This window comes from Aphelocoma coerulescens, chromosome 4 (assembly GCF_041296385.1).
Source record: "Aphelocoma coerulescens isolate FSJ_1873_10779 chromosome 4, UR_Acoe_1.0, whole genome shotgun sequence".
In the NCBI taxonomy this organism is placed as follows: domain Eukaryota; kingdom Metazoa; phylum Chordata; class Aves; order Passeriformes; family Corvidae; genus Aphelocoma; species Aphelocoma coerulescens.
Window position 1 is genome coordinate 50324031 of NC_091017.1, and position 13079 is coordinate 50337109.

General features: G+C 35.8%; 1 protein-coding gene across 22 annotated transcripts in view; it reads left to right on the plus strand.

Moving 5' to 3' along the window:
- Nucleotides 1–13079, plus strand: part of SGCZ (sarcoglycan zeta) — a 346473-nt gene that overhangs the window by 220775 nt on the left and 112619 nt on the right. For 19 of the 22 annotated variants that reach the window (XR_011150719.1, XM_069014020.1, XM_069014009.1 and 16 more), the window contains one exon: nt 7801–7902. The exons of 2 other annotated variants lie outside the window; for them this stretch is intronic. Coding sequence is in view for 19 of the 20 variants with exons in the window: in XM_069014020.1 (XP_068870121.1) it covers nt 7801–7902 (102 nt within the window). In the remaining variant the exon portion in view is untranslated. Of the gene's footprint in view, nt 1–6087; nt 6130–7800; nt 7903–13079 lie in introns of those variants that run through there. One more of the 22 variants, XM_069014028.1, reaches the window with a different exon arrangement.

The window sequence follows — 13079 nt, forward strand, 5'->3', positions numbered from 1 at the left end:
GTAAATTGTCGAAAGAAGATATAGAACCTGCCTTTAAGGAAAAGAACAAGAGAAAACCAAATCATTATGTCAGTAGTAGCTAAGGTAGAGCTGGCTTTGCAATAGTGTGAGAACAGCAGTCTTTACAGAACCTCTCCACTAAGCCCACCTCTCAATTCAAGACATGCTTTATCATTTTTGAATAGATATAAATGCTGCCAGAATGGTTTCTAATGCTTGTTTAGCACTTTTTTTTTCTGCTGCCCCAATAAGAGATTAGTCACAAGAGCCGAAATTTTGTTTGTGTCAAGCTCATTTAAAGGGTGAAGTACAAACATGAAAAGCACAAAACACATGATTGCATTAACACAACCTATTTCGTGCATGTGACTGAATGAATTTCAAGGCATCTCCACCCAAATAATCTTTGTATTTCTCAAAATCAAGACAATACTGCATCAGTTCAGTGTAGTTCACTGTAATACGCAATAAGGGTAGGCCCTAAAAATTGTTTGTAGAAATTCCTAGAAAAATATCAGAACCTCTTCCCTAACATTTTAATTAAGTCATATGTGTACACAACAAACCAGTGGGGCTGTACAATTTTTATTTTCTTTTTCTTATAGGTAAATAGTTTTTACAGGTTTATCAACAACGTTGACTGTTTCTGTATAGAGTATATTTGCTTCTTGTACTCTTATATCAGTTCTTAATTCTTTCTGAAGTCAGGCAACCATTTATTTGAAAAATCAAAAAAAAGTATGATTAAATTTTCAGCATGACTATATTATCTTCAGGATTTTGTGCTGAAATTACAACCAGGACTCAAACACAGGGAAGTGGATTAAATAAACTATGAAATTTATGTGGACAAAATAAACTCATCCACACCCAATACTGCTGGCTCATGGACAGCTTGTTGTCCACCAGGACCCCCAGGTCCCTCTCCACAGAGCTGCTTCCCAGCAGGTCAATCCCCAGCCTGTGCTGGTGCACAGGGTTACTCCTCCCCGGGTGCAGGACCCTGCACTTGCCTTCACTGAATTTCCTTTCTGCCCATCTCTCCAGCCTGTCGAGGCCCTTCTGAAGGGCTGCACAGCACTCTGGGGTATGGACTGCTCCTCCCAGCTTTGTGTCATCAGCAAACTTGCTGAGGAGGCATCTGCCCCTTCATCCAAGTCATTAATGAATAAGTTAAACAATTCCCAATATTGAACCTTGGGGGACACTATTAGTGTCAGGCCTCCAGCTAGACCCTGAGGCCACTGATTGTGACTCTCTAGCATCTGCCATTCAGCCAGTTCTCAATCAACCTCAGTGTCCACTCAATCAGTCCACAGCTCCTCAGTTTGCCTGTGAGGATCTTGTGAGACGGCCAGTGTCAAAAGCCTTGCTGAAGTTGAGGTAGACAATATGCACACTCTCCCAGCATCCCTCCAGGTAGTTGTTTCTTTGTAGAAGACATCAGGCAATGATTTACCCTTAGTGATTGCCTTCTTGTCACCCACATCAATAGAGATGGTCTCCAGACTGAGACACTCCATCACCTTTCCAGGGATTGGGATGAGGTTGACTGGCCAGTAGTTCTTTAGGTCCTTCTTCTTGCTCTTTCTGAAGACTTGGGTGACATTTGATTTCTCCAATTTTTAGGCACCTCTCCTGACTGCCACAACCTTACAAAGATGATCGTGACCAGCCTCACAATGGTGACATTAAAAGACACATATATGTTTGAATGAAAAATAGCATAAATCCACTTATCAGGGAACAAAATCAAAATTTTAAACATGAAATAGGGATTCCGTCTTATTGTCTTGATAGATATATATTTTATATTAATATAGGTATTTTATAACTGAGGAACTAGGTTATGCTCCACAATTTCAAAAACTGTTCTAAGGTAACATATATTCAGGTTATTCAAATTCCAGTTAGTTTGGATGGTAGTCTGACTTTTCATTCTTTTTAACTGTTTCTCATGTTTTTTCCCTAGTCTGTGTCCCTTTAAACATTGCTGCACCGTACTACAGTAATTTCTTCCCCAGCTTTTCCCTGACATCTACAAAGTGTCTGCTATTATTTTCAGGAGATAGATGAAAGCAGGTGTTTCCATCAATCCAGACTTTTGCCATTCCAATGAGTAGCTTGCTATCATTTTACCTTTATTTTTGGCTATTGAAGTTCAGTTATCTTTCCTAGTAATCCAGGAAAATAAAGTCTGGTTTTGTTTCTTATACCACTTTTTGCTTATACTACCCATTTTGTTTATGCAGGACTTTTGCTGCCTATAGATTTTTCCTTCAATTGTACATCCATAATCACCTTCAAGCACCATTTTTCTCCAGCTGGAATTACGTTCCAGCTCAGTTTATTAAATCCAGGTTTTTGCATGTGTGAATACAACACAAATAATTTCCTTTGTCATCTTCCTTCCAACCTTTTGTGTACATCTTCCATTTTATCAACAACATAGCTGCTAACATATTTCATCTTCCTAATCATCCCCATCACTGTCCCATTACATTACCTGCTTTTTATGCCATCATATCAAATTCAGTGTTCTTTTCCATCTTCAGTATAATTCACTAATGCTACATTGGCTCAATCAGCTTTCTTGTGATATCATACCCTCTTTTTTTTCCTTAGCATGGCATGTGTGTATGCTTAGATGTTTCATCTGTGCTTTTTCATACCAGTGCAGCCACATCATCCACATCCCATTTCATGTTTAGCTTGTGCTATGATTCCTACAAGGCAACAGACATTGAATGCCTATTAATTTATAGGACATCAGATTTAGGCACTTTGTTTAAACCCTGCTTTTCTGTTATCATTATTTTCCCCATCCCTGTTTTGTGCAATGATTCCTTCTTCAGACTGTGAGCTTTTGGGCTTAAATATATACTCAGAAAACATGCAGGATTTCACGTCTAACATCAGAACTTTTGAAAACCTTGAATATTATTGATAACAATGAATTTCCTGACCCACCAACTACTTGCCTGTACCTGCTGTAAAGTATTGAAACACATTTTGTGTATGTTATTATTTAGGAAAACAGAAAAAACACCATGCAAACTCAAAATATAGAATATTATTTATTCATGTTTTAGTCAATTCTGAGTAACCAGCACTTCAGTTTGTTTTTCACTGTGCTTCTGCATGTAAATTCATGATCCCAAGAAAAAAGCCTGCATTTTAGTTAGCAGAGTCCTTTATTGCCTTCTCACTGCTCACTTCATGAGATAGATGACGAATTATTGGAGGATCTATCAGAACTCTGTTCTCACCCCATGTAATGAGAGTTTTCATTCCTGACCTGAAGCATCATGCCTTCCAACTTGTTTTCTCGAGACCAAGGAATTTTGAATTCTGTGGTCTGAAGCACGAATTGCAGGAGTTTTCTCCACTTTCATGTCTTTCATATAGCAATGTTACCCACAGATTTGCAGAATTTTTAAATATTAAAGGTCTGGATTTGATCTCATGCAAGGAGGTGTTATTTCATCTAGGTGGAGTGAGTTTGTAAGATGTAGTTACTTTCTTCCAAAATATTATTTCTAACTAAAATGGTCCACAACTTGGCTTCAAAACTGTCCTTTCTGTAGCTTAAAGATCTTCTAAACCAGTATAGTGAATCCTGTCCTAGGCCTCCAGTTGTCATCTATGATGTTACAGAGGATTGGCTCTACTGTGTAGACAGCTAAGCTTGTTCTTGCACACACCACCACATATCTCATTAGATAGCAATATGTGTAGTCCAGGACTTGTTGTAGTAGTTTAGATTGTAGATAGGCCACAGCAGATCACAATTTTAGCCAACTTCCTGACTTGTTGAGAAGCATTCATAGTTCTAGCATATATTTTATATTTGTAGTTATCATAAAACATCCTGCTGTAATAGTTTATTGGGCAGAAATAATACAGGCTGTATAAGTAATACACACTTGTAGAATTCTCAGCACATTGTGAAGAAATAACTTAATCTTTTAAAAGATCATCCTGCCTATTTAAAGACAGTGTGAATTAATTTCTGGTTTTCTTATATACCATTTACAAGACTATCGAAAAACATTAATCTCTGCCCGTTTACAAACAGGTCACAGCTTGAAAAAGCTCTGAATGTCAGTATTGTTTGCCTCCCAGAATATTTTTCTGAGGAGTTTTTATGCTTTGATTCAAAGTTATACTCTTATTATCACAGATTTATAGTAAGTATAGTTTAGGACTTCACTGACTTTAACATAGTGTTCAAAGTCAGTAAAACTCTTCCTTAGGTTACTGCAGTTGTAAGACAAACAACTGCATAAAATAAATGCTTGGTTTTCCTATTTTAATTGCTGCTTATCTGAATTTCTGGGTTTAATAGCTGATATACTCTAAGAATAACATAAAATATTGATAGTGATGGTTTGTTTGGTTTTTTTTCTACAATCTCTGTAAGACTTATTTATGGCTGTAAAAGTTAAGGGGTTGTTTTTCTTAGTGTCTTAGGTAGGGAAAAGATCCTGTAAGTGAGGCAGGATCACTGTTAGTTTGTTTCATGTTCTTAAATGAGAAAAATGGAAAGTTGTACATGGTATAATAAACAGAATAATAATAAATATTTAATAATAATAAAGAGGATTATTATTGAAGAATGATAAAGTGATGCAAAGACAATCACTCACAACCTAGCACAGACTGATGCCCAGTCTGTCTCCAGTGGCCACTTTGAAAGACAATCTTTGTTCTCTCCCTCCCTCCATGCCTCCAGTCCCCTTCTTCCTCTACCACCACTTTTTCTTGCTAAGCATAATGTTACAGGTATGGAATATGCCTTTGGCCACTTGGGGTCATTTGGCTTAGCTGTGTTACCTCTCAACTTCATGGCCATCCCTACTCTACTTATTGGGGGCGGAGGGGGGGGAAATTAGGTAGGCTTGACACTGTGGAAGTGCAGCTCAGCAATAGCCAAAGCATTGGTGTGTTAAGAACATTATTTTAGCCAAAACTCCACAATACCATACCAGCTGCTATGAGGAAAGAAAACCTCCATCCCAGTCAGTCCCAGTACCTGAACTTGACATTTACTGATTTTAAGTACTTGGCATAGTTCTTTCAAGTCTATTTTTGCACTTGAATAAAATCAAATCACACCAAAAGGATAATCTGAGTATTAGTTGGCTGGAAAGCCTAAACTTTATAGGGTTTATTTGTGAAATAAGCAGAAGGATCTTCCTCTGATTAATCTTTTTGATACTAACAATTTTTTAATCAAGTTGTCTTAGTTCTGAAAACTGTTGTATTTTTCTCTGTAACAGCATAGTTCTAACTCAATGAAACAAGGAACTCGTCTTATTCCAACCCCTGTTTAAACTTGATGGGGAGTTATTGATGAAAAAAACATACTGGCAAGTAATTCTTTGAATGGGGTGATCTTCATTAAGCAGGTCTGGCTGTGTTCTTTATTTTACTTTTCAGCCTTATTTCGTGTCAGTCGTTACAGACTTCAGGAAATTATCGTCTGTAAGATTATTGCATTTATGAAGCAACTGAGGGTATAGTCACCCTATTCCAGTTTTATAACACCTGTTGTGATAGGGTCCAGAAGGTAATATCTGTCTTCTTGTGTTGAATCATATAATTTTACTGAAGCTAGAATGCTTCTGTCTGTGCAGAGTCTGTCTGCATTCAACCTGTTGGACTCTGCTAAAAGGATTTCTCACTGCTGAAGGACTAAAGAATGAGTACTTAGAAATGTCACTCAGAAAAGTGAAAGCCCTTATGGACACAGTAGGGTCTATCTTTACTTTGTTTCTGGGACTCTGACAGTTTAATCTTGCTACACAAATTAACTTCCCAATGCTGAAAATAAACAGAAAAGATGATAAGTATCAAGAAATAGGTAACAAATTGATTTTTTTGCTTTAGGTCTCTGTCAGTAACATAGGAACAGTACCACCATATAAAGTTAACTGAAAGCATTTTGAAAATTAATTAATAGTTGTGAAGAACTGTATAACTTCAGTAATAAACACTTATGAGAACAGAAATAAAGAAGAAAACTGATAATACTGTCTTCAAAACAGAGTTTTAACACAGTACAATAAACGAGGAGCAAAGAGAATAACGTGGTGAAAGCAAAATAGTGAGTAGCTGCTGATTGAGGTTAGTGCCAACCTTGTGTGGAATTAGCTGAGACTCAGGAGGGTAAATATCACATATAAATATAGAATTCTATCCTAAACATACTTGAAAGACAGAGCAGATGAAATTTTCCTAGGCAACTTTAATTTTAGCATTTCTAGTTTTCTGAAAGTTTGACTTGACATTTTTGTATACTTTGTGTTTTTTTCACTTCCTCCTTTTCCCTCCTTCTGTATTTTTATTGTGAATATATCTTGTGTGTATTGGTTACAAACATTCCACAGAAGCAGATAAAACAAAATATTGAATTTTCCCTTTCAGTTAGAAAACATGTTTACATCCAAATCAATAAATCAGTACCTAATTCTTGTTGAGTATTTATTCATTGCCAAAAACTTCAGCATGGTTGTATTTTCTCAGGTTATCCTTTCTTACTAAAATTTTATTTTCTATTACTATAGGATTGGTCAAATTGAGAATTAATTTTTGTTAATGCAGACTGCACATTCCATAAAAAACTAATTTCTTTATCTTATTTCCTTTTCAAAAACCGGCATCACTGTTTCATATCGCACTTTTTGTTAGAAAGCCTACAAATACCTGAAGTTTTCTATGTGAAAATATTTGTATCAACAATACTTGATTTAAGATAAATAACATATATCATCACTTTCTTAAGAAGCATTATTTGACAATTCAGCTATAGCAGTCAAGGGCTGTTACCCAGCTGTTTACCCAGTAGGCAGAGGTTACTTGCTTCACAGTTCAGCCAGCAGAGCAAAAGTGCAAGCTCTCATTGTTCCAGTACACTAAAGTCAACAATGGCTTTGAAATATGTAATTAGCAATTAGATTAAATTTGCTTATTTTGCACTTAAATGGATCAACTTGAATTCCACTGGCTGCACAATGAAGAATTATTTTTCTGTCAGGAATATAGTAACAAGATTCTGAGAAGAAAAAATCTTTCTATTGCTGTGCAAAATAATTTTGTCTCTTGAGTATCGAGCGTGTTTCATTGTTTTTTTCCTGTAAGAATGCAGCTGAAGCCTTATTATGCCACTTTTGTGTGCTTATATTTTATTGAACGTGGTATTATGTGGTTTGTTTTATCCAGACTTTTACAATGGTGTCTTTCCTTTTTCTATTCTGATAAATAAACACAATCAAAAATAACATTTTTGAAGTTTTTTGCCAGCAACATGCTCTTAGTAGTGACAAGCAACAACTAAAAAACATTTTCTTTCTACCTACATGATATTTTCCTATGTATTTTAATTACTGGGAAAATAAAAAACATGGATTCAAGATATAACAATGAATAAATTGCTTTATCAAATGTTACATATACAGTGAGAAAGCTAACTATTTTTTTTACTGAACAATTGTAAAATTCAGGATCTAGTTTTACCTCTACACAGGGAATAGTGATGATCTACAGTTGTACCCTGGCATTAGGTGCAGCCAAGAAATAGCCTGTGCAGGTCACCATCAGGTTGCACTGTTAAATATCTCTGTCCTAGGTGAAGCTCTGGCTATAAAGTTCCCATCTACCTCCTGCCCAAGATTATGAGCAGAGCTGGGGACAACACTCATTATTTTTAGGGGTTAAGCCAACTACTGTCTTCTTTTTAGCTTGTTCTGGATAAGGTTATTTCCTGAAGTGAATATATATATATATTATTGATTGTAGGATGGAATGGGAAATTTGAGAGTCACTAAAAAAGGAATACGACTTGAAGGAATATCTGAATTTCTACTTCCACTATATGTGAAAGAAATCCATTCCCGAAAGGTAGGTGTTTTTCATCTTTATTTCTTAATTTGCAGCTAATATAAATTTATCTCCTCATTCTCAAACAACAAAGTTTAGTTCTTACACCTCCTAGATCAGCAATCAGCAGAGATTTGCTTTGAGAATGCCTTAACAATGAAAGCTTCCTTCATGTCAATGTTTTTTTTTTTCTGAAACCTTTCTTGACTCTTAAAAGAAATGTTTTATCCTAAAGAAAGGAGATTCAAAGCATGTATATTTTATACTTCAAATGACCTCAGCACTGGGAATGGAGCATTTGACTCTAATTTGATGTGAAGTCCAGAAAACAAGAGTGGTGATAAGTGCAAAATACAGTGAAATAAGGAATGCTCTTGTTCTTTCTGTCACTAGCTATCATGATTTCCTTTTCTTTTTCATTTTTTTTTAATTTTAATTTTTGTTTGGGTTTGTTTTGCTCATTAGGTAGAGGAAATCCTGCTATACTGTGTCTCCAGGATTTAATTTTTCAAAGCAAAACCTTTCTAATGTTATTTAAATGTAATTATCATATGTCATCAGGTTATTACAGAGGAAAAAAGAAAAACAAGAAATTTTGTACTAAGGAATTCAGTGTAGCTCATTTTAACCCTTTCATTTTGATTCAGTTATGCTGTTTATATTAACATTGTCAATGAATTAAAAAAAAAAATTGAAATACTAGAAAAATCTTCTTTTCACCATGCAAGTGATTATCTATGATCAGAATAGAATGTTACATTGGTTTTCAGTCAATCATCTGCAAAGGATTTTAATCTGCATACTGCAACAGTTGACAGGAATCACAAGTATGTTGACCCTAAATGGTTTTGTGGAAAATTTTGTCTGTTGAAATCTGTCTTCTATGTACATAAGTCTTGAGTACATTCATAAATGAGATCATGACAGTTTTCCCATTTCTCTTAATTAGTTCACTCTTGTGTTAATAGATCCTTGAGGTAGTCTTTTCATCCTCTTTTTCTGTAAAGCTAAGATATTTCAATGTTTAATAGATAGCAGTATTGTCCGAGGTAATGAAAACTTCTATAATATTTAAGTACCTTGGAGGGAGCATACTTTTCCTTCAAGGCTGCAGAACATTAGTCATGATGTGTGTATTTTTCCCGTTTCTTTTTTGTGAGTCGACAGTGTCTATTATTGCTCCATGTCCTATTACTGTTCATGAAAGTTATGATTCGGAATATTTTCTTGCCCAGTGCTTCATATTGCAGAACACTGGTTCTGTTAAAGTGAAGATGGAAAGTTTTGTTCCAAGTGATAATAATGAGACTTGAGTAGGGTCCTAATTTCATTTAGCTTCTAACAGATCTCAGAAAAAAATGCACACAGATGCATTTTATACATATGTAGTGTATAATTATTGCAAAAGAAAGGGATGCAAAGTCTACCAGATGCCTAACATAAGGTCCCACTAGTCCTGTGAGGCTCATGAAAACCTGACACTTGCCAGTAAGTATTTTCAAGCCAGCAGAAAATAGAGTTGATCAACTGGGCAAAATAATTCAAGTAGAATATTTTTGATGTTCCAGGTCTACTTAGACATACTAACTTCAAGGCACTTGTCACCTAGATAAAAAAGTGGTATTTACACAGGCTTTATTCTCATCTTGCAGTACTTGTGAACTAGGTCCACTTTCCAGTCTTTTGCCAACTTGCTCAGTAGGTGTTGTGCTAAAGTTCAGTAACTTCTGTATGCAAATGTGGATGCCACAAGGGAATGATGAAAGAAACCTCTGGAGCTGTATTCAGCTTAGCAGTAGGGTTTTGTAATGTCTCTGCAGGATATTTCTACAGCTGTATGGCATCTGCATGTGACATTAGCTGTTTTGGCACTTAGAAAAGTGACCACAGTGCTGTTGAAATCTAAAAGTAAGCTAGATTTTCTGAGTTCTAATCACAGTTAGTAGACACCTAGTCAATACTGACAGCAGATTCTGATCAGCTGTCCTTCCTGCTCACCAGCTACTAGTGTTTACTTTGGGTAACACAGATGGGAATGCTTTTTGTCTGCCTTTTCCACGGAAGTAATAATGACTTAATTTTGATGTATATTGGAATTAAAATATTCAGTGAAAACAACTCATTGCTTATTTTCTGGAAGGAGAGCTAGTTCTTCAAGCCGATTTACTCATTCCCCTATAAAAGAACACATCCATTATAGTGACGTTTGATTAACTCTTGGGATGACTTTAACATATTCAGTAGTAGCTTTGCAGGAGAGGTATATTTCCTCTGCACTGGGGAACATGGTTTGTGGAATGGCCTCTGAGGGACTTCCATGGAGGGGTCTCAGCTGAGGAGGTCAGGCCTTCCCTGTTCTCCCATTGCAGCACAGGGCAGAGTGAGGCGGGAAGGCCAGTGTTATTAGCAGTGAGGTACAGCAGTGGGTGTGGTGTGCTGTGGGTAAGAGGCATGACTGAAATTCTTGCATGTTTGCTGGTGCTATCTTTTAGTAAGCTGGATCTGAAGGTGATAAAAAATGTTAATTGGGAGGGCAGCGTTCACCTCTAGTTCTGATTGTGAATTATTGCTGATAAGAGTGCCCAGCAGTCTGTTCAGTAGGTAGGCTGAGCTGAGCTCTCTGCTGCTACAATTTAAGTGTGAGACTAGCTAGATTTGCTAGTGTAAAGCTCACATATGCTTACTGATGACCACTTTCCTGCTGCTTACCTGGATGCCCAGATAAGATCATTCATGCAGTGTTAAACGCAGACCATAAACTGTCTTTATCAGGAGAACGGTATTGAACTTTGTATATAGATTGAAATACTGCCTTTTATCTTGTGATTGCTTCATTGAAACCCTGAATATTCAAAATAAATGCTAAAATACTGAGATTTAAGTCAGTTGGAAAACAAATGTATGTGCATTGTTAAAACTTCTAGGGATATTTTCTTCTGATAGTATGAAATTTTCCTTCCAAAAGTAGTAGTGAAAAATCCAGGTCTTGACTAAAACGAATATTCTCTTTTCTGTAGAAGTTGTGTAAATGAGAAGGCTACTCAGAGTGTGCTGTTTCCCTAGCCCTGCTCCTCTAACATTTCCCTTTTTATCCTATCCAGTTAGTGGTGTCCACAGAACTACAGGTTCTTCCCCCAATTCTGTGTTTATGCAGGGAAGAAACTTCTGCATTTTCATCAAATGGCTTCACTGCATGCCAGAAATTAAAATGATGCATCAGAACCTGAGCAGATAAGCCCTCATTTGATCCTGAATTGACATCTTTATATTCTCCAAACCAGGGCATGTATACTTTATGAAAAGAATGTTACAGAGAATTACATTTTGACTGTGAATGGCCTAGCTGTATACTTTTGATGAAATTGCTAGCCTGAAACCATTAAATTTCACCCAGACCATGTTATAGTTCCCATGTTTATATCATTTGCATTGATATAATGCAAACTTCATTCTTTATAGTGTACCATTAATGAGGTGTATGAAATCAAATAATACGTAATGCAAAATCCTCAATTATTTCGTTATTTCAGTTCTTCTGAATTAAATTTTTTTATTATCATGCTACTGCATACATACTACTGCACTTTTGAATGGAAATAATCAAGGTACAGTCTTATTAGCTTGTCATATAACAATAAAAGTAGTTTGTGGTGTTTTCTTGAGAATGTATTCCTGGGTTTATTAATCTTTTCATTTGCACATACAGTTCTTAAGGGCTGAAGAAAATACAGTTTTCTCTTTGTTAAATTCTTTCTATTACAAAAAAAGAAGTAACCCATTGTCCCTTAGAGGGGAATTCCTTTGGGGTTTTTTTTTCACAATTAATGAGGTTTAAAATGTATTCTCTGAAATTAGCATGTGTTTTCCAGAGATATCCTTAAAGAACACAAAATTTAATAATTGAGTTAAAAGTCTTTGGGAAAATGTCAAAAAAAAAAGAAAGAGTGAATATATGTGATTTTCTAACTGAACATGGGAAACTGAAAACTCTCTGTATAGCTTGTCCATATAAATTATAATAATTTAAATATAATTTATAATAATTTATATTTAATTTAAATATAATTTATTTATTTATTTTATATTTAATTTAAATATAAATTATAATTTCTATATAAATTAAGAAATTGTAGGTGGAGTTCAAAGCAGGACTTTTCACATATTTTTTCCTCCAGATTTTTACTTGAGAGACTGAATATCCTTGTAAGCATTTAGAGAGCTTTATTTTACATTGTTTTATTTCCAAACCTGGATCAATCTTGACATAAGCAAATCTACAATATATTTCTTTCATCACTGTTTCTCTGAGTGTATATAATCATCAAAATAAATTAACCTTTGCTAATTTCAGCTAGATCATTGCATATATACTAAGGTTTATGTTTGGGCCTCAGGTGCCTTTGCAAGAACCTCAAATTCTTTTTCTGAGACAATGTCTTTGTTGAGCTTCTGTCCCTGATCGAGTTATAAAGATGCAGCATAGGAGATCACATGAAAAACCTTTATGAAGTTGAGGAAGAACATACACTCTTCTTGGGCATTGAGACAGTGTTCTTTTTTTTTTTTTTTTGCAAGACCATAAATCAGATGCTCCTTGCCTTTACTAACCCCATGCTCATTTTGTCCCAATTGCCTTCTTTTCATGTCTACATTATGATTTTCAGGGCCTCTCCCACATAATCTTACAAGGAACTGATCTGAGACTGACTGGGCTGTAGATTCCAAAGTCTTCCCTCCTTGCAAGATGCTCATTCTCTCTTAGAAGGGCCTGCCAAGATGGGGGTTTTGTTGATTTTGGGGTTGGGTAGGAGGAGCATATTCCCCCACATTCCACTCAGACATGTTCTCCCAAAATTTCAAGACCAGATTTGCTATATCTAGTCTCTTTTCTGCTCTCTGAGGTACCCCATTGCTGTGCAGTCAAACTAGTTCAAGAATCTACCAAGTTCTACCACTACTGAGGTGTATAGGTATCAGAGAAACTCCATTTAGGAGATGTCATTGCACACTTTTTTGTAATATCAAAAAAATCACAAAGGTACCTAAAGAGTCTGCCACTGTTATTACACAGGAGGAAATGCAATACTTGTTTCTGTAGCTGCATGTCACAATCCACTCAGATAAAACTTGAAATGCTTCCCAGTTCATTTTTATGATACCTTCTCTTCAAGCCTTCCCCTTGGGATCACTCACCTGTC